Source organism: Brienomyrus brachyistius, chromosome 11, assembly GCF_023856365.1.
Source record: "Brienomyrus brachyistius isolate T26 chromosome 11, BBRACH_0.4, whole genome shotgun sequence".
Classification (NCBI taxonomy): Eukaryota; Metazoa; Chordata; class Actinopteri; order Osteoglossiformes; family Mormyridae; genus Brienomyrus; species Brienomyrus brachyistius.
In genome coordinates, this window is record NC_064543.1 from 10287122 (window position 1) to 10307732 (window position 20611).

A 20611-nucleotide genomic window follows, 5' to 3' on the forward strand; every position below is an offset into this window, starting at 1 on the left:
GTGACATTTACCCTATTTGACTCTCACACTCACGCATGAAATCTTACAGCAAATCTATATTATTCCATCCATTTTCCAAACCACTTATCCTAATTTGATAATCACTTATCCTATCCGGGCACAAGGCAGGAAACAACCCAGGATGGGGGGCCAGCCCATCGCAGGGCACACTCAAATACCATCCACTCACACATGCACTCCTACGGGCAATTTAGCAACTCCAATTAGTGTCAGCATGTCTTTGGACAAACTCCACACACAATTATTCCAATATAAACCTAAATTAGGTACATAAAAAGTGTTGGGGTAGTTTACAAACCCTACAAACTATTTACAAGATAATAAAACTGTTACATGCATGTGCATGTGTGTGCAGACTTGACTCCAATTGAATATCTCACTCCAACCTGCTGACCGAAATTGGGAACCATGCATTCACCATATCGACTATGAGGTCCGAATGCTATCTGAATGCTGTCTAATACATCCCAGCCTTTGACATGCACTGTTTCTTGGCTCATCGGTGTATATTGGATATTTCAAATAAATGCTTTTCAGGATTAATCCCGGGTTTTATCTTAGTTGCTGTGTGTAGTATCTTCAGTTAATGTATTGGGGTCATGTAATAAAATGCAGTGACACTAGGGGGCGGTGATGTAGCTTTATTTGAGAATTGTGTCTCCTTAAAAATAATGTAGCGCCGTTTCTGTGAGTAGGCAACACAAATAGTAGAAAATACGTTTTCTGCTTAACATTTTTATATCAATTCGAATGATTACAATAAACCACACAGTAACAAAAACAAGTTCTACAGACTTTATAGAAAACATTTCTTTCACTTAATATTAAACTGAGTTTAATGGCAGTGCTTACTCTGAACTGAGGTATTGGCTGCAGGCTTCTGAAATAAAGATTTTTCAAGATGTTTTTAAAACAGAAAAACGTGCAATAAAAAAAAAATCTTTTTAAATGATAATACTGAAAAATAAAGACAGTGAACAGCTGTAAAAATACAACAGGTGACTTAAGGCTAATAGTGATATAGTGTCTCCTTGCTCTGAGGAACAAGCAGGGTCTTGCACTGGAACCTTGTTCACCCATATCATCTCAGTGATGCCCAGATGCACTCAGTCATCCAACTCCTGAACCACGTCACGCAATTTGTCGACCAGCACTGCAGCAGAGTAGAAAACAAGGTTATCTGCAGGTGGTCAATGATAAAACTTGCCCAGTAGATGGCTTTGTAGCTAAGGGCTCAAGGACTATAAATTAGTCTCCCAGCTTCCTGTACAGTAGGATGGTAGTCCTATACCTCTGGCTGGTGGCCTGTAGAAGGGCTCATAGGCACGGCAGGCATTGATTATATCCACCAGGTTTTTGGGGCAGTCTGCTGGGAGGGGCTCCATGCTCTTCTCCTTACAGACTTTCTGGTAGATCTCCGTTGACTTGCAGCCTGACGGCATAACAAAGACAGGGGACAGCAGGCACAGAAGGTCCTGTATTGTCATCAAAACATGTAAACGGCAAGAATCCAGGGGCATCTTAATTAATATTTCTAATGACTCTCCAACTGCTAAATGTACGTTAGCGCTTTTGCTTCAGGCTGTTTTATAGAAAGCTGAATGTCATCCAAGTTAATGCAATCAATCCGACAGAGAATAACAGAGGAGGCAGATCTCAAAGATGTACATAGATTTATACAAAACATTTCTAAGAACATAGGAACTTAAATTCATTAGTCTCTGACCAGGACCTTTGAATGGAATCTGACGAGTAGCGATTTCCCACAAGACAATCCCGAAGCTAGAAAACAGAGAAAAAGTTTAAGCTTTCAACTGAGTTTCTGAATGCTTTCTGTGGAAGGATCATTCCATTGTTTAAAAGCAGAAATATCCAGATTTGGGAGTGGGTTTCGTATTTATGCGTCAGGGGTTGGCACTGACCTGTATATTTCACAGTCCCTGTCATAAAGGTAGTTAACATCCTCAATTTGCTGAGGGGAGCAGTAATTTATGGAACTGCCCTCCTTCTTTTTGTTGTTCTTCAGGGAGGTCTCGGTCTTCGCGAGTTCAAAGCCTCCCAGCTACAGAAGACAATGGTACAGCCCGCTGACACACCTCACACTGACACAATTCACCAACGCACACACCAATCCTCCAACGTCACCCTTAATACAGGGCGTCACCCTTAATACAAGGCATCACCATTCATCATGTCAGTACAGAAATTAAATCACAACAACACTAATGACACTGCAACGCAGAACCCTGACACATATTTTATATCCAATAATTTCTTGAGGCATAATTATAGTTTGCTTCTTACCCTTGTGTAGCTTTCTGGGGTCCCTGGGACCCCTAGCCTTTTGTTCAAGATCTAAGGCAGAAAACCACAGCACACACATACACATGTGATTTCAAAGGCCCACCTTCACTGTGTACCCAGCATCCACCAGGAACTTGGAGCTGCAGATAGACCCATGCACTTTAAACTTCGTCTCCGACTGGTGCAGCCTGCAGTGGAAATGAGATAATCCAATGGGTAAAACAGTCCTGATGGAGCTTCATAGGGGGCCAAGACGCTGCCATGAAGCCCAGCCTCACCTGTAGATGGCCTGGGCTGCGTCTAGGCTCATGCAAGCACGCCTCTCCCAGGACAGCCTGCTTGGTCCGTCCAGCACCTCCCTCAGGCTGCCCTTCTCGCAGAATTCCATTACGATGAGGTAGTCCGGGCAAGGTCCTGCCGCCAAGCAAGATGGGGACAAGATCAGAATCGAAATCTTTATTTGTCAAGCATCAATAACAAAAGTACAAACAATTTTTTTTCTTGGTGCCAAGTGGTGGCATGATGCACCAATTAAACACGATGAAAGACGAAAACCTCGCAGGCACCTGGCAAACACAGTACTAACAAATCTATCAAAGGGGCAGCTGGCAGCACAGTGATTAGAGAGGCTCGGGAAATAAATCTTCATCCTCAAGCCCCAACAGGGCTCTGCTGTTCAGTGCCCTGAACCAAGGCTGTAGGAATGTGTACACCCCATGTGAAAAGATAACTGTGTAAAAAGCTTTGGGTAATATTTCATTCTACAGTTTTTTCATAATACACATTTATAACAAACTATTTAATTTATAAATATAGTAAAATAGAGCCGGATAACAGCACAACCCTTGTGTTGCTTTCAAAGAACACAGCGTCTAATGGTCTGTTCCTAACCCCCTCCAGGCTGTCAGCTTCCAGCTCACCGTCCGCATCCTTGATACAGATACCAAACATGCGCAGGATGTTTGGTGATTCAAATCGCCGCATGGTTTCCACCTCCTTATTGAAGATCTTCCTTATTTCACTGTCAGAGTAACACAGGCATGTTAACAACCTTCTGCTGCTTCTCAGACACCAGAAAATAAAGCAATATTTAAAAAGGTAACACTTTACTAGAGGGGACACAAGTAATCATGAACCAACTCTTACCTACTAATCAATCACAAACTATATTCATGATTTGTACTTGAGCAGTAGCCGAGTTACTACCGTGTTACTAAGGAACCATATTGCAAAGTGTTATGTAACCCTTGCTTGCTTTGGGTTAATATAAAATAATAATCATGTCGTATTCGGCCAATCAGATTTAAGATTCGACTATAGAGCCAGAGAGGCCAAACGCACAGGAATAACACACCACACTTAAAATAGCAATCAGGTAAAACAACTAATTTACTGCAATGAATATGACACAAAAGTAATTACAAACTGGCTACTCGGGTAGCAAAAAAAAAAAAAAAATATATATATATATATATACACTGAACAAAAATATAAACGCAACACTTTTGTTTTTGCTCCCATTTTTCATGAGATGGACTTAAAGATCTACAATTCATTCCAGATACACAATATTACCATTTCTCTCAAACATTTCTCACAAATCAGTCTAAATGTGTGATAGTGAGCACTTCTGCTTTGCTGAGATAATCCATCCCACCTCACAGGTGTGCCACATCAAGATGCTGATCTGACATCATGGGTAGTGCACAGGTGTACCTTATACTGCCCACAATAAAAGGCCACCCTGGAATGTGCAGTTTTGTCTCACAGCAAAATGCCACAGATGCCACAAGCATTGAGGGAGCGTGCAATTGGCATGCTGACAGCAGGAATGTCAACCAGATCTGTTGCTCGTGCATTGAATGTTCATTTCTCAACCATAAGCCGTCTCCAAAGGCGTTTCAGAGAATATGGCAGTACATCCAACCGGCCTCACAACCGCAGACCACGTGTAACCACACCAGCCCAGGACCTCCACATCCAGCAGGTTCACCTCCAAGATCGTCTGAGACCAGCCACTCAGACAGATAATGCACGGCCCCATGTTGCAAGGATCTGTACACAGTTCTTGGAAGCTGAAAATGTCCCAGTTCTTGCATGGCCAGCATACTCACCGGACATGTCACCCGTTGAGCATGTTTGGGATGTGCTTGACCGGCGTATACGACAGCGTGTACCAGTTCCCACTAATATCCAACAACTTCGCACAGCCATTGAAGAGGAGTGGACCAACATTCCACAGGCCACAATTGACAATCTGATAAACTCTATGCGAAGAAGATGTGTTGCATTGCATGAGGCAAATGGTGGTCACACCAGATACTGACCGGTTCTGAGTCCCCAGACCCCCAATAAAGCAAAAAACTGCACATTCCAGGGTGGCCTTTTATTGTGGGCAGTATAAGGTACACCTGTGCACTACCCATGATGTCAGATCAGCATCTTGATGTGGCACACCTGTGAGGTGGGATGGATTATCTCAGCAAAGCAGAAGTGCTCACTATCACACATTTAGACTGATTTGTGAGAAATGTTTGAGAGAAATGGTAATATTGTGTATCTGGAATGAATTGTAGGTCTTTAAGTCCATCTCATGAAAAATGGGAGCAGAAACAAGAGTGTTGCGTTTATATTTTTGTTCAGTATATATATATATATATATATATATATATATATATATATATATAAATCATCAGATCCTTTGCAACTTTTCAAAAAGTCCACTCAAGTCTCCTGTCGTACTAATAGATAACTTAATGTGCTCACCACCTTTGATAAGGACGTTCCTACCGCACTGTAAAATGGGATGGGGTGTGTATATGATGAAACCCAGGTGATGTTCCAGTTTTAGGGTTCTCTGCATGCAGTTATCGAGGTTCGGTTCCTTCGGCTTCGGCTCGCCGTCAATGTATCCGAGTTCGAATTCTGACGCCCGGGTTGCACAAAAAAAAAACCCGACTCAATCAACCACACTGCTCTCTGCTCAGGGCAGAAAAAGAGAAGCCACGCGCACACCACACAGACTAACCGCGTATTGCTCCAATTAGCTGAATTACTCCAATCGTAGTTTATATGTGATCCATCGCCACGAAATGAGTCTTATGGGTGAAGTTCTACCAGTGCGACTTGAGACTCATTTTGAGGCGACAGGTTACGTCTTTGCTCTGTAACCCTCATTTATTTGTTTCATTTAATATTCAACTAAAATATAAAGTATTATCGAAGCGAATTAAATGAAAATTAATTTAAATGTTTGCTCTTACTCATATTCCTAACCTGGGTTACATTTACAGTGCCTGGCACCAGCTGTCACTGTTGTCCCTGGCATGCAGTGTTGGGTGTCCCAGGGGTATTTGAGTGTCAGATGCTGAACTTCGTCAGACAGTTTCTCTTGAGTGAAACAGCGGCTAGGTGACACTTTATAATACAGCCTCTTAACTCAGTAGTGACTCGGTTACTACTCAAGTACCAATCATGAACACATATAGTTTGTGGTTATTAATACATTAAGTAATGTATTAATAACCATTTGTGGTCCTTCAAGTAAAGTGTTACTGTATTAAAAATACCTCAAGAACATCATATTACAATATATTATTATTTGTGGTGGAACTACAATGTCATTCCTCACACTAACAGACTTGTGATTTAAGACGAAGTAAATTATGAAAGCTTCAAGCCACTAGACAAAACACAAGGAACTCGTACTCTGGGGTGCTGTGGCAGGTGAACCTCTTGATGGCCACAGTGAACTTCTTATATTCTCCTTTGAACAGCTCAGAGGTTGCGCTCTTCACGATAGGAACCTTTGGAAAGCTGTAGGTGAGCTTATCTGCTTCGATCTCCTGGATGTCCATCAGCTGGATGCTGGGCTTCTTTACTGCCCCGTAAGAAAACACGCACGCAGTGGTCTGATACAGCAGAGCGACTGAGCACATTATTGAAAATGACCAAATAATCGAGTCACTAACAAAACTATGAAGTACAGCTAGTAGTCAATCACACACAATCCAATAGACGCAACACCACTGCCAACTACACGCGACTTTCAATGTATGCAAAGGCCACTCAAAATAGCTCAAAAACAAAAACGGCAAACAGTAACGCATCAAAGAAAAAAAAAATGCTACGACCACTGAAATACGAATGAAAACTCACAAGATTCCAGTAAGGCTTTGATATCTTTCACATTTTCGCTGGTGGATTCCACAACGTCATGCACAGAATCAACACTCTCCTTAATGTCTTCCAAGGATTGTAAGACTGTAAGGAAAAAAAAAACACTTTAAAACTGCATGATCATGGCAAGCTTTATCTAACTCCTGTTATGCTTTTCATAGTGGTTACCAAAGTCAATATCTCATAATTAATAATTATAACTTGAGATTAATTTCACTGAAAAATTTTAGCTTTATTTCAGTTGTCAAAGCAGCTCCTCATGACATTTAAGCCACTTCAGATTACATGAAAATGATAAATATTCAAGGCCGATTTGAGTGCATTTCTATAATCACCCAGGGCTACAGCGTGACCTAACAGGACCGGGCGTCATCTCACTCTTTTCCAGATCCCGGTGATCGACCTCTCTGTCCGCAGCATCTTCTCTCATGCGCTTGACCTCCTGGAACACATTCTCCAGCTGCTGCCGCTGGTCAGCCTGCAGGGCCAGCGAGAGTAGCTGCGCAGCGTCGTTGAGTCGCTCGTTCAGGCTTTCGAACTGCTCACCCAGCTTGAAGGCCTTCCTGATGCGCTTCAGACAGCCGGTGGAGATGAAATTCGCCACCACTTTCTGGGCGGACATCAGTGTGCCTTTGAGCTCGCGAAGGCCCTTCTTCACCAATTCAGGATGGGGCCCAAGGCCACTAACCTTCACCACCTCCACCACCTTCACCAAAGCCGCCACACGCTGATCCAACCTTGTGCAGCGTTCCTTGTTGGCTTTCACCTCTGTGCACAGTGCGTGCAGCTTCTCCGCTATGGTGACAATGGGATCTATAAAATCCATGGCTCTGCTCAACAACAAAAAAAGGAAGATCATAAGCGCAAAACAAACAGGGCACTTTATCATAACAATGAATGAATGATTATGATGCAAATCATAATCGAGACATGACTACACCACCAAAGACAAGTGGAATAGCTTTTTATTGACATTAGTATCATCAGTATTTAATAGGTATCATATGCCCCCATATCTCCTGCATCCTTGCCCTCTCAGCTTTGCCCAGGGAACAGGCAGCTTGAGGGAGACTTAATAGAAATATCTGGGCAAGTAGGAGTGCAGGCTTGAGTTGTGCCCATATTGAAAGGTTTGTGGGCATGTGCCTGTATGAACATATTAGATATGTGTCAATCATAGTTGTTGCCATCCTGAGTTTCCGGTGAATGTCTGGTCTCTTTCTGCAATAACGTTTACCGACGGCATTTTCGGCCAACAGAAATTACTTTTCCATATGCCGACCTTTCGATAGGCCCACTACTCCGGCCTGCAGAGACTCGCGTCTCGGAGAAGCGGCCCCGACATTTTGCTAAACACTGCAAGATGGGCCAATGGAAGGACATCTAAACACTCAGTGAGGTCAGGTGAAGAGTCAGTCAATTCAACTGAACATTGTATGTGTGTGTAATTATATATACAGTATAATATACATCAGAAGTCAGAAAATCATGAAATGCCAAACAACACCTAAAATGCTGTCTGCCCTTATTTAAAGGGTGATTAATATTTAGGGATAAAATGACAATATCTGGGGGCGGCATGGTGGTGCAGTGGTTAGCACTGTTGCCTCACACCTCTGGGACCCGGGTTCGAGTCTCTGCCTGGGTCACATGTGTGTGGAGTTTGCATGTTCTCCCCATGTCGTTGTGGGGTTTCCTCCGGGTACTCCGGTTTCCCCCCACAGTCCAAAAACATGCTGAGGCTAATTGGAGTCGCTAAATTGCCCATAGGTGTGCATGTGTGAGTGACTGGTGTGTGAGTGTGCCCTGCGATGGGCTGGCCCCCCATCCTGGGTTGTTCCCTGCCTCGTGCCCATTGCTTCCGGGATAGGCTCCGGACCCCCCGCGACCCAATAGGATAAGCGGTTTGGAAAATGGATGGATGGATGACAATATCTAAAAAAGCATATATATCTAAAAGAAAACTGAGCAAATTTGTTATTTAAGAAGAGTATATCAAGCTGGTAGCCCTTCGTATGGTTCAATACCCGTGAAGTAGCTTTCAGTTTCAAAAATGTTGGTGACCCCCGATCTAGACCTTGATGCTGTCCCTAGAAGCAACCAAACGATGGTTTCATTAATCCTGTAAATGAAATCCCTGTTGCAGCCCCCTTTCCCAAGTCACCAGATACTCCTCACCATCCAAACCAAAGACAAATCATACACAAAGCTATATGGATCAATACATCGTCTACACATACACATATTCGATATAAACAAGTAAATCATACCAATGAATGGATATCGAATGCTGACTGCACGCATCTCCCTACTTATCCCACTCACTTCCTTTACTACTCATACAAAACGCACATAATGATTTGGTCTTTATATTCAAACACTGGTCACTGAAGACAGGGGCAGAATGGCTTGTTGATACTGACCGCACTCATTTTAACGCAAGTCCTACGGGAAACGTCTCAGAAAGAGGAAGCCAGAGCGCTCCTTTTAACCCGCTGACGCAGGATTATCTTGCCTTCGATTATCTCTCCCCGAGTATGGCAAGTTACTTTAATATTTAATCGCTTGACTGGATATGTATTGCAGACATATCTAATACAATTCTTCCTAGTCAGAAAAAGTATTTCAGATATCCACAATGACATTCTTCTACCTGCAAAGTTTGCAATACCATCCCTTTGAGAGGAGGTAGCAACAGAGCGTTGTTCAGTGCAACCAGTTTAATTAGGCTCATGCGGAAACATCGGAAGGAAGGAATAATACTGCCAAATATAGTATGTGTATAGTTGAACAGATTAGATCAAAAATGGCAGATATAAATGTAGGACGGAAAGTATCGTGCTACTGATAAAGTGAATCGGAACATTCCTACCAAATAGTCATGATTACTCGACTATCTACGAGATTCAAACTGGAAATCTTCCAGACAGACCACCACCAGATGAAACCACACTCCAGAGAGATTCCTCACTCAGCTTATAATATATTCTTATACAAAACCCAGCAATGTTTGACAAATACATCACTTCATCTTTTAACAGCATAACTTTGTTAAAGTCCAGGATAAAGGATCACTACCCCTGTCCTACGAAGCGGGCTTACTGGCTTATCGGGTAACTTGCCGTATTTAAGGTAGTCTGGGCCAAACGCGAGCGAACAAAGATAAAATCCATTTAAACTGGTGTACCTTAAATAATAATAATAAGCTACCCGGCTTCGTCACATGGCACATAAAAACTTATTTAATCAAATTAAAGCCATTATTCTCAAGTCGAGAGAGAAAAAACCCAAAACATACGCGTTCCTGCTTCTCTCCCTTCTCCCCTGCACGCATTAAACAAGCAGTTACAAGCCTGAATGCTATTCATATTCAAGAAGCAAAATGCCTTCCATTTCCACATTATTGACACTTCATGAACTACTTAAATGATAATTTCAAAACTCGGTATGTAGCCTAGTAATAACACGGCGAGTATAACTTTATTACAGTGTCTATAAGATTTTGCACAGTTTTTCTAAATGTTAATAGTTGCGGAATACTGTCAGACAACACAACAGAAAACAAAGTCAAACAATTTCCGTATGATGCGTACAGGTAACTTATTAAAACGGACCGAGCATAGCGTTCGTTACCTTTTGTGACACTCCGATGGTCCTTTTCTGAAAATGTCTGCTTCCGTGTTATCCTAGCCTATTTCAAAGACGCTTCCACCTTCACGTCCCCTTGCGGCGGTGTTAAGATTATAAGGTAGAGTTTTCCCGGGGCTGTTTTGAAGTCATGTTGCGTGCAGGTCAAACTGGAATTTTGGTTCAGGGATGGTCTTTCAAGATATTGCCGTTTCCCAACTCTTGCTCTTTGTCTGCATGGCTGTATGTTTGCCTCAGATGTTGGTTAATTTCTTCGTGCAAGCAAACCGGATTCCTGCTGAATTTTTTTCCCTAGCAACTCCTTTGTGAACTTGAATGGGATGGCAATAAAGGCTATTCATTTCTGGGCCCTTCACCTGATCTTCTTGTGGAAGATGTGCATCAGCTGGGCCAAGCCAATGCACTCCTCCTGTTCTGCCCCCTTATACTGGCTCTTCAGTACTTTCATGTCCTGCCTGATATTGTGGATCATCACTACTGTACGATTTGTTTGGCGAGGATACAATAATATACGACAATAATATACAGCTGCAGACCTTCAGCACCACTCTCAGGCCTGCCACTAATAGACATCTTCTGGTTGGGTTGATGCATATGTAGAGAACTAGAAAACGTAGAGAACTTCTAAACGTAGAAGAAACTATGTAACATGTTTGGAAAAAAAATGTCTTGCGCAAATATTTATGCACAATCTATTTTCTTTTTAATTTTACTGTTTAAACTATTACTGTTCATGTGTAAAAATTCACACAACAAAAGAGCAAATAGCATTTTCATTGTCATCAACTGTTATCTACATTTACTTGTCAAAGTCCTGCCTAGATATTTACCGATCACTTTTAAAATCTGAGGCATTCTGGATAATTTAGTCATGACATTTTTCAATGGTAATGTTTTGGAAACGTCAATCTCATTATCTTTTGTATTATTCGTTCTGGATGAATTAAATACTACTAAAACAATATCGTTACATGATACGTTTTATTTTATTCTCTTTTGCACATGTGGGGTCTTAAGAATGGTGAGGCTTGAGAGAGCTGATATGTTCTGCGTATGCGTGAACCGGAAGGGGCCTGAGAGTTACAGATAAACTGTAACTGGATGTTACAGTTTATCGGACTAATATAGGGAATCAGCCACCTCAATTTAAAAATGTGTGACATTATTATGTAACACCAAGTGACCAATAATTTTGGATGGGGTCGTGGTAGGGCTGCAACACACGACAGAGGTAAACCCTGAATGGGATACCATTCCGTCACAGGTTACATACATACAGATGACTTTTAAACAGTTGGTGCCGATGCCCAATGTAAAATTAAAATAGTTTTCTACTTGGGACTTTTTAAATAGCATGTCACCTAGTACTGTATAAATTTAATATAAATTAAAATAAACACCCACCAAAATGAACAGCTTTGGATTTCCCGGAAGAACGCGAGAAGTGACGTACTTCCTGCGTTTGATTGCTTGTGCAGGATTTCAAGATGTCTGCTGCCATGGTGGAGCATGTTGTGGCTGATGCGGGAGCTTTCTTAAAAAAGGCACCGTTACAGGTGAGAAGGACTGCATTCTCAACAAATAATGCTATTTTACACGTGAAAAGATATGTACTTATATCGGTTTAGTGCGCGGCCATTTGTTATTTTTTTACACGACAATATATAATTCTGGATCTTCTCGTAGCAATATTTACATATACACGGTAACAGTAAATCGGTTTAATTCACAGCACTTGCTTGATCACTTTTCTTAAATACCTTTATACTTTGATAATGACCTATGAAACAAGTTTATACAAAAGTCTCACGGGACTCGGTTTTCAAATCCTTATTCTATGTCCACTCTGTCAGCCATCATTAATCACCCATCATTCTAACTTGGAATGTGATTGTTATTTACAGGATATCGGGAAGAATATTTACACCCTGAAGGATGTCGTTGAAGAAATACGGGACAAGCAAACCAGACGAAGTCTCGCTTTTCTGCCGTATAAACTTAATTTCAAGGAACCCTTCCCAGAATACGTTAGACTAGGTGATCCCTTAACTTAATGTTATTTTTTTAATGTATATAAATTAAATGCATAATTTCAAATGTGAGGGAAAACTTTTGACAGGCGGGACACGCCGAAGTTTTCTTCTTTGTTAATTGTTGTTTGTTATAGTGACTGAATTCTCCAAAAAAACTGGAGACTACCCCAGCCTCTCAGCCACCGACATCAAAGTACTGGCTTTAACTTACCAGCTGGAAACGGAAACAGTCGGATCTGCACACTTGAAAAAAGACCCGGACGTTAAAGTAAGTAAACCAGCTCATAGCGAAATAACTCAAAAGTTGAAAATTCGTGGTATTAATAATACAATCCGGTGGTCACAGATCACTTTATGCGGCACACAGCGCCACCCAGAGGCCCCTGTTGGCATTGCAGGGTTTCACCTTCCATCGAAGGTAAAGATGATCAGGCTAATCAAGTCAATACACTATGAATACATTTAATTTGCACTGATGATACTCAGTCCTTCAGAGTAACACTAAAGTGATTCATTGCATTGATCCTATGCAGGCAATGCTAGGAAAACCAACTGCGCCCCCCCAGAGCGTTCAGGATACCGAGAGTGCGGAGTTCAACAGCTTCCAGTTCTGGAGGAACCCCCTGCCCGCCATTGAATCTGACCTGCTGGACCTGCTGGTGAGGAGATCTGCTTATGGCCAGACCCAACATTGTTTGGGTCTTAATCGTACTGTTCCATGCAGGAGTGTGGAGCCTGTCCCAGACAGCACATGGCACAAGACAGGGGGCTTTATTTGAATTTCCTCATTCCCTGCAGAAAAGGTGTGACCTGCAGCTTATCCATAACCAGTGTAGATTGTTAAAATCCTCAGTAACTTGCATTCTCTTTACACTGATATTTTTTCTTTTACTGCCAGTAATTTGAACAGAGCAGAAAATCAGTTATCAGCTGCTTACCTTGTCCCACAATTTGGGGAAGTGGGATGTATCACTGTGGGCATGATTAAGAATGTTTGGCTAAGGCTGTAAAGCTGCAGTCAGCTCATCTCTCTTCAAGGGGACAGGATTTACAGCCGCAGTCTGAAGTGGAGAATGCTGAGGACGTCGGAGGGTTCGAGGAGGGTAATGAATTGGATGATGAGGAGGAAGAGGATGATGACGGTGGAGGCTGGATCACCCCCCATAACATCACACAGGTCCAAATGGACATGGGTGTGTTTGAATCTCCTACAGATATCAGAGTTGGCTGTGTGACCACTGACTTTTCCATGCAGGTAAGGCTGACTTGTTCTAGCATTTTAAATTACGAAAGCATGCTCTGCATTTGTCTAATGAAGATATTCCCTCATTTTCCAGAACGTTCTCATTCAGATTGGCCTACATGTCCTGTCTGTGAATGGGATGCTAATCAGACAGGCTCGGAACTATATTTTGCGCTGCCATGCCTGCTTCAAGTGAGTTATGCAGAGTGACAGCACATACGCTAAGGGTCTCCAGGAGACCGTAAGCTCTCAAAGTGGTTGGAAATGCTGTAGTGGTTTTTTTGCCATCAAAAATGATATGGCTGTTCATCTTAGAACCACAACAAACATGACCAAGATCTTCTGTCCAAACTGCGGGAACAAGACGCTGAAGAAAGTGGCAGTGACGATCAATGAGGATGGCAGCATGCAGATGCACTTCTCCAAGAACCCCAAAGTGCTTAACCCCCGCGGTCTGAAGGTTGGTTGGTGGGGTGGATGGGGGGGATATAAAAACCAGAGGGAGGAAATCTGAGCCTCAGAAGTCCTGCAGTAAACTCTTTGGGTACAAAATAATACATTCGTTTTACTCCCGATGCAGTGGTAATGTACATCCTCTGGCCTTATTCCCCTGACAGCACTCCCTGGCCCAGCCGAAAGGGGGAAAACACAGCAGCAATCCTCACCTTGTGGAGGACCAGCGATTCCCCCAGCAGCGACTGTCCCGCAAGGCCAGGCAGAAAACCGATGTCTTCGACCCAGATTACGTAGCCAGTGGCTCCCCTTTTGCTGAGAATGACATCTACAGCCGGGCCGCAAACCTGCAGCTGCGGGACTCTCACTGTGGAGGGGGGCGGCGCCGTGCTAACCCTAATGCAGCACGCAAGAAATTTGTCAGGAACAAATAAGGGCTGTTTGCAATGGGGGGGGGGGGTGTATAATTAATGTCCTAAGGCCAACGGGTGTACTGCTTGTAATTCAGGGTTAACTTGGTTGTTTCTCAAACTCACCAACTATTCAGTTCAGTCCCTTAGTAATGGCTAAATCAATTCATTTGCTGTATTTTCTGACTGTCCCCCATGTTCAAATTAGTCCAGGACTAAGGCTAAAGCTGGTGCAGGTTTTACTGGCTTGATTGTGCCGGAGGGAGGCAGACAGCCAGGTTTCCAGGAATTAACCTTCACGGGCTACAAATTACGAGCATTAGATACTAATGCATTTCCCCCCCCCCCCCCCCCCAAGTCCTGAAATGTTCAGACTGGCAGTTTTGTAAATGTACACTTGCCCTTTTTAAAACTCAAAGCAATAAACCCATATTTAATATCAGAACTGACTTGATTAAATTCACATTAACAGACACAACATTGCCCAATCAGCATGTTAAGTTTTTTCCCCACTTAATCAAGACCCAATATACAATTCATAATATATTCTTCAGTAGAGTCAAGCGTGCTTCTTACGGCGCTCCGGAACGAACCGGACTTTTCTTGTGGGAAAGCCCATGTAAGTTATTGGTTTCGTTCAACAGTCACCCTGACAGCTCAGCGATCTCTCCAACTGCAGATCCCTCCCTAATGGCCGAGAACACGGTGTCCTCTGCGGATGCCACAGCAGTCTTAGAAGCTGGGTCTAAGGGCATATGGTCTGGGTTTGGCAGATCGCTCAGGTCAGCGACGGAAGAGCATGTTTCCTTCTTCGGCAACACAAACTCCAATGGCGCCAGTACCATGTCGACACTGATGCAGCCCAGACCATTGCACTTGTGGACCTGTGTTGGGGGAATACCTAAAAAAAGAAGCCGAACAGTAGATTGACAAATGCTCTGTGTCACACAGCACATCTAATTCTACCCAGACAGGACATAGCTGACAAAAAACTGTGACCTGACTGTTTTTGTGGTGTTTACTATGAACAGCCTGTAATGGTGGGTGTGAATGCATGAAGACCTGAGTGCAACACACATATGTCCTGCAGGGTAATTAAGAAATGTAGTATCGATTAAATTAGTGTTCTAAGAAATGCTTCCAGTAGCAATTTTGTGTGCGCGTGTAACCAGGGCAACATCAGCGTCATAGTTACTACCGAGTATGAGAGCCAGTTGAGCGGGGGGGAAGACCATTTGCAGACAGCGGTTGAGAAATGGCACCATGTCCTCGGCGAAGGCACAGCAAAACTGAACGAAGAGCTCGCGTTCCCGGCTGCTGAAGGCTGCCTCCTCAGCCCGGTGGAAGACCAGGATCAGTTTGGTCACCTGTGGAAGACTTTGGCTTAGGCACCACAACACTCCTCCATTGGCACACAATCCACAAAACAGCTTTGGTGCACCAGCATTGGTACTGGACAAACAGCTCTATAAAGCTCCTGCACACCTGAAACCATATCAGTTTAATGAAGGAGCCTCCTTCCGGAAAACATGGATGCTACCGATTGTGAATTTATTACTACACAACTGTATTACTTTTTGGTACCATCACAAATATATGCACCCACGGGACGGCCAAAGCCATCAGCATAAGCAGAATCTCAGACAAACCTTAACGAGAGCATCTTCCAGGCATCTGGTGACACCCTGAGCCAAGGCTATGGGGCAGCACAGGCGCAGGTCGTTGAAGGCGGTCAGGATGTTGTTGAGAAAGCAGGCTAAGGGAGGGAAATCCAGGAGGGTCATGGGGGGCTGTAGTGTGCCAGGCTGCACACTAGGAGGCACAGGTGGGATGGTACTGCCTAGCATGGTGGGGAAGGAGATGAGTGTATAGTGATTCATGTCCTCCTGAAACTTCTCCACAGCCTCCTGCATTGCCCGGTGGAATGTGTCCTTGGCAACCTGCTGGAACATGGGGGCCAACTGGCCCCGGAAGTCTGCCCCCACCCGACTGAAGGAGAGACCAAAATACATGCACTGGCCCAATAGGGAGTCCAAGCGAGCCCCGACTCCACGCTGAAGGTCCCGCTCCAGGGTGTCCAAGAACTCTGCTACCTTCTGGACCACCCAACCATGGAAAATGGCACTCTCATTCACTGCCTGTCCTGCAGGGGCCAGCAGAGGGTCCTCGTCAGAGAAGATGGCTCGGTACTGCGTGATGATGTCGAAGAGATGAACGCGGCAGGCTTCGATGGTCTTGGTTATGTGGATGTAGGGGTCGTCATCAGGGATAGCAGACAGGATGGAGCGCAGCCAACTGCCTCGCGTCTGCAGGAACTTCACCCTGAGCTCCGCCTCTGTGAACACGTCCATTCGGCGGAGGTAGCCAATCACGCGGAGGCAGACGGGCAGCTGAGCATTGCTGCGCAGCTGCTGCAGCAGCTGGCTCAGCATGAGCTGCGCAGATTGACGCACTTCATGCACAATGCTCTGTAAGAGTAAGAGGCACATCATTTATGTTTTAGGGGACAGTATGAGTATGAAGATGGTATGTATGCTTTTAAAGTCAAGCCGTTAGCCTGTCACAGAATGGCTGCTACCTGGATAACAGGCAGGGAGGTGTGCTTCTTCTCCAGCCTCTTCACATAGGCTGCCAGCTCCAAGGCTTCCTCGTAGTAGCCGTTGCGGACACATGTGTCCATCAGCTGAGGGATCTCCAATATCTCCAGGATCTCCGTGTGGCGATTCAGTGTTAAACTGTTCATACGACGGCTGACCCCAATATCCTCGGCTTCCTTTACGAAACCCCTGTGCTCAATGAAACACAGTAGCAAAATTTATCAGTGTCACCAACTTCGGTCAGCTGGCTGGACTGAGATTTCCATTCAACACAAATCCGCACGTACGGGCACTCGCATTTACAACACTTTTTTTTTGTTTGTTGTGGCTAATTCTAGGTTTATAATGGATTCATATAGATTTGCCGTAAGATTTCTTGCGTGAGAGTCAGAAAGTGTGTCACGGCGGATGCGTGAGAGTCAGCAACTCTATTAACAGGCATATGGCGGAAAACACACCACAACCGATTAGAAATTATAAACCTTTATCAAAAACTGTCTACCTAATTGTCAGTGAATTTATGTCAGTTGTCATATTAATCCTCTCTTGTTTTTAAATAATTGTATAGACGTATTATCACACACCTGCATTTTTCCCCAAAACTTGGCAGTTTTTCGAGTAACTTAGAGACGCTGCTCTCCACACGGCCGAAGTCCCGGTATATTTCCTCGGTGCAGTCCGCAGTGCGGATGAAGGTTTTATAGTTGGAGAAAGCCAGCTCCCGAGTCTGCTGCAGGATCTGCGCCCGCTCCTCCGCCAGCCTCTCCGGTTCGCGGCTCAGCTTCTCCACGCCATACGAGCTCAGCTCTGATAAATACGCAGCAAAGTCTGGGTTCTCTCGCCAGTTGTCAGGAAAGCTGTCTTTGAAAATAGACGCCAAAATACTTTCATCTTCCACGTCCACAGCCGCCATATTGGTAAGGTGCCACTTTTAATTTGTGCTGTCAAACTTTATTTACAACCTCTTCGTACATAGACAGGGAAATCAACACAAATAACGTCGACACTGGCGTACAGACTCTACGCGACATATAATAAAACTTAGCATTTCATACATAGATACATAGCATACAGCCTATTTCACGTCTAAGAGTGTTATATATTCCCTAGATTATAGACCTCGTATACCGAATGTGTCGTCACACAATTACTTCCTGTTTCCGGTTGGTCTCTTCCGTTCTCGGGACCCACGTGTGCCTGGTTTCTGTAGCAGTTGAGCGGCTAAAACCATTATTTTGTATTATACTGTACATTATAAACATGCGACCCTTAACGGATGATGAAACCAAGATCATGTTTGAAAAACTTTCAAAGTAGTAAGTGTCTGCATTGCTGAATTTTGTGTTATATTCATGATACGTATTGACAATGTGTTAACGTTCAGTTTGGAACTGTGTAAGTTATCTCTGTCACAATTAAGTGGCTTAAAACAATAAATTGATTGTTATCCCCAAGCCATTTATAATTATATCGAAATCATTTTGTCTTCTTAGTATTGGGGAAAATATTAAGCTGTTAGTGGATCGACCAGATGGGACGTACTGCTTCAGACTTCACAAAGATCGCGTGTTTTATATAAGGTAAACACTAACATATTTAAATATTCTATGTTTAATTCACGTATTTCTTGTTAATTGGCGTTTTTCATTAGTATATACATAAGTTGGAGATTATTTCGAGCTCATTTTTAAATTCTCTACGTTTTTCTTTCACTAGTGAAAAGATTTTGAAATTGGCCACCAATATATCCCGGGATAAGCTGGTGTCAGCAGGCACCTGCTTTGGGAAATTCACCAAGACCCAGAAATTCCGCCTCCACATCACTGCGCTGGACTTTCTGGCTCCTTATGCAAAGGTAAATTAATCCGTTAAAACCCGTTTCTGCCGTCCATTCAAAGTAGTCTATTATGTTTAGACGTATCCTGTTTTGGATAAATGGCCTCTGCACCGCAAAAGTAATTTGACACATATACAAAACTGATTTGTTTTGTGGTATTTCTGCAGTTCAAAGTGTGGGTGAAGCCCGGTGCGGAGCAGTCCTTCTTGTATGGAAACCACATTCTCAAGTCCGGCCTCGGCAGAATTACGGAGAACACTGAACAGTACCAGGGAGTGGTGGTATACTCTATGGCAGATGTTCCATTGGTAAGGATCTTTCTCAGTTGTTTAGCATTGTAGCTATCAGTACATTAAACTAGCCGATTTCTTCACAGAAGAGGAAAATGCACAAACCGGTAAATCACTCGCTATATTATTACTCTGAGTGAATTAGTAAGTATGCTGTTGTCTTTGAGGAACAGAGTGACGTCAGTGTGCCACCTAAGAATGCTTGTTTTTCACTGTGTATGTCTTCTCACTCCCCAGGGGTTTGGAGTAGCCGCAAAGTCCACACAGGTGTGCCGGCATGTGGACCCAATGTCCATTGTGGTGTTCCATCAGGCAGACATCGGGGAGTACATCCGAAGTGAGGATACTCTCACTTAAGACTGCAGTGAGGATTGGAGAGTGTGGAGACCCAGACCATATTGCACAAACGAACTGTTTTGGGATCGTCAGCATGGACAGTTGATTTGCAGTCGGTCCGCCTGGTGCACCTCCTATTGTCACTTTCTGCGGTTTTACCAGGAATTTCTGTCATAACCCTATATTCTTTTTGACTGAAATAAAACATTTTATTATTATTATTAATTTTTTTTATGTAACAGATTGTTGGTTATCCTTCGCAAACTGACCTCTTGGCCCAGCAGTTTGTGTTTTTGATGCCCTGTGAAATCAACCTAAAACCAGCTGCTGTTTTGTTTAGGAAGGGGGGGGCATAATTTGAGAAGTGTAGAAACTAAACATAACGTTGCTAAAGCTGGGGCTGGGAAGTGGCCAAAATTATTGTTTTTGCTATATCAATTTTCACTGTATTGAGTCAATATTCTTTTCAAAATGAAATGTAGGGCGACACAATACCATTTATCATGCGTTCTCTATCAAGGATTTGAATAAAAATCAATAGGATGCAAACCACGTGAGCTTTGGGCATGATTTCAGGCTTCTGAAATTAGAGTCATTTGCCGAATAGGTTTCAAAGTTAGTTTTTCGTTCATAAACACTCACCTTCTGTTTTGAGAGCAATGTCATAAATTGAGAGAAGAGTCTTGGGTTACATAAGGGCGTGAAACCTTGTTTGAGTCACGTTTAAAAGAAATGGCACTGGTAGTGTAACCAAATTAGATTATGTTTATATTAATAAATACAACTTTTGTCATTATTGCGGAACGCGTAGAAAGGAAACATCGTAACCTGTGTAAGGGGCCCAGATATGTTATCCTGGACATAAGGGGTCTTTGGACGAGAAAAGATTAAAAACCACTGGCTGGCTTCGGACACAGAGGGGGGAACATCACAGCCCACCATTTGTTAATTTCTCCATTTATTATTTATATGGTAGCTAACAAGGAGCTCAGCAGAACTGAAAATCTGCATAGGCTTCAGCCAGTCAGGCTGGAATCACTCACCTTGTGCTAAGGGCTTCCTGGAGGTGTGCAATGAATGAAAGTTTAATTAGAGGTAGGTTAGGCCATGATGCAGATCCACCTGAATGTTCCTCTTAACATCGCCTTTGCATTCATTGGTGCATGCAACGATGCCATTCATCTGTACTGCATCATAACGCTCCACGTCCAGTCACCTTATTTTGTATTTCAAGCCCAAAGAGTAACAATATACTTGCAG

General features: G+C 43.3%; 4 protein-coding genes across 7 annotated transcripts; 2 read left to right on the forward strand and 2 right to left on the reverse strand.

Moving 5' to 3' along the window:
- Positions 1-647: 647 nt before the first annotated feature.
- On the reverse strand, positions 648-10357 carry LOC125751341 (mixed lineage kinase domain-like protein). 3 transcript variants are annotated; one of them, XM_049030028.1, is made up of 11 exons: positions 10119-10357; positions 6883-7334; positions 6484-6588; positions 6034-6205; positions 3246-3346; positions 2604-2739; positions 2429-2513; positions 1944-2083; positions 1754-1803; positions 1313-1453; positions 648-1174 (listed from the first exon to the last, which is right to left on the reverse strand). In XM_049030028.1, exons 2-11 carry the CDS (start codon positions 7328-7330, stop codon positions 1128-1130), a joined length of 1425 nt encoding a protein of 474 aa, XP_048885985.1. In that variant the 5' UTR covers positions 7331-7334; positions 10119-10357; the 3' UTR covers positions 648-1127. The 3 variants fall into 3 exon arrangements, with proteins under 3 accessions (XP_048885985.1, XP_048885983.1, XP_048885984.1); XM_049030026.1 differs by having other exon boundaries at positions 10138-10356; XM_049030027.1 differs by lacking the exon at positions 10119-10357 and adding an exon at positions 8532-9369.
- Positions 10358-11632: 1275 nt separating this feature from the next.
- Positions 11633-14736, forward strand: nob1 (NIN1 (RPN12) binding protein 1 homolog). Of its 2 annotated transcripts, none has more exons than XM_049030029.1 (9): positions 11633-11708; positions 12057-12189; positions 12320-12453; positions 12532-12603; positions 12719-12844; positions 13231-13440; positions 13523-13620; positions 13744-13888; positions 14046-14736. In XM_049030029.1, exons 1-9 carry the CDS (start codon positions 11640-11642, stop codon positions 14313-14315), a joined length of 1257 nt encoding a protein of 418 aa, XP_048885986.1. In that variant the 5' UTR covers positions 11633-11639; the 3' UTR covers positions 14316-14736. The 2 variants fall into 2 exon arrangements, with proteins under 2 accessions (XP_048885986.1, XP_048885987.1); XM_049030030.1 differs by having other exon boundaries at positions 11634-11708; positions 12719-12863; positions 13175-13440.
- cog8 (component of oligomeric golgi complex 8) lies at positions 14695-17801 on the reverse strand. The gene is made up of 5 exons (XM_049030020.1): positions 17473-17801; positions 16870-17077; positions 15941-16759; positions 15490-15658; positions 14695-15192 (listed from the first exon to the last, which is right to left on the reverse strand). The coding sequence occupies exons 1-5, from the start codon at positions 17799-17801 to the stop codon at positions 14936-14938; spliced, it is 1782 nt and encodes a 593-aa protein (XP_048885977.1). The 3' UTR covers positions 14695-14935.
- Positions 17802-18019: 218 nt separating this feature from the next.
- nip7 (NIP7 nucleolar pre-rRNA processing protein) lies at positions 18020-19903 on the forward strand. The gene is made up of 5 exons (XM_049030039.1): positions 18020-18204; positions 18382-18468; positions 18605-18743; positions 18893-19033; positions 19253-19903. Exons 1-5 carry the CDS (start codon positions 18020-18022, stop codon positions 19370-19372), a joined length of 672 nt encoding a protein of 223 aa, XP_048885996.1. The 3' UTR covers positions 19373-19903.
- Positions 19904-20611: the final 708 nt, after the last annotated feature.

What these genes read in the sequence shown, in the direction of transcription:
- LOC125751341 (XM_049030028.1), bottom strand. Translation starts at nt 7,330, where the DNA reads ATGGATTTTATAGATCCCATTGTCACCATAGCGGAGAAGCTGCACGCA. An exon ending in ACCTGCCACAGCACCCCAGA is followed by an intron (nt 3,347 to 6,033) that starts GTACGAGTTCCT and finishes TTACTCTGACAG; the next exon opens with TGAAATAAGGAAGATCTTCA. An exon ending in CTGTATCAAGGATGCGGACG is followed by an intron (nt 2,740 to 3,245) that starts GTGAGCTGGAAG and finishes GCTTGGCGGCAG; the next exon opens with GACCTTGCCCGGACTACCTC.
- nip7 (XM_049030039.1), top strand. Translation starts at nt 18,020, where the DNA reads ATGTGTCGTCACACAATTACTTCCTGTTTCCGGTTGGTCTCTTCCGTT. An exon ending in TTTGAAAAACTTTCAAAGTA is followed by an intron (nt 18,205 to 18,381) that starts GTAAGTGTCTGC and finishes TTGTCTTCTTAG; the next exon opens with TATTGGGGAAAATATTAAGC. An exon ending in TTCTGGCTCCTTATGCAAAG is followed by an intron (nt 18,744 to 18,892) that starts GTAAATTAATCC and finishes GTATTTCTGCAG; the next exon opens with TTCAAAGTGTGGGTGAAGCC.
- nob1 (XM_049030030.1), top strand. Translation starts at nt 11,640, where the DNA reads ATGTCTGCTGCCATGGTGGAGCATGTTGTGGCTGATGCGGGAGCTTTC. An exon ending in TAAAAAAGGCACCGTTACAG is followed by an intron (nt 11,709 to 12,056) that starts GTGAGAAGGACT and finishes TGTTATTTACAG; the next exon opens with GATATCGGGAAGAATATTTA. An exon ending in TTAACCCCCGCGGTCTGAAG is followed by an intron (nt 13,889 to 14,045) that starts GTTGGTTGGTGG and finishes TTCCCCTGACAG; the next exon opens with CACTCCCTGGCCCAGCCGAA.
- cog8 (XM_049030020.1), bottom strand. Translation starts at nt 17,801, where the DNA reads ATGGCGGCTGTGGACGTGGAAGATGAAAGTATTTTGGCGTCTATTTTC. An exon ending in TGGAAGATGCTCTCGTTAAG is followed by an intron (nt 15,659 to 15,940) that starts GTTTGTCTGAGA and finishes AGTCTTCCACAG; the next exon opens with GTGACCAAACTGATCCTGGT. An exon ending in TCAACTGGCTCTCATACTCG is followed by an intron (nt 15,193 to 15,489) that starts GTAGTAACTATG and finishes TTCTTTTTTTAG; the next exon opens with GTATTCCCCCAACACAGGTC.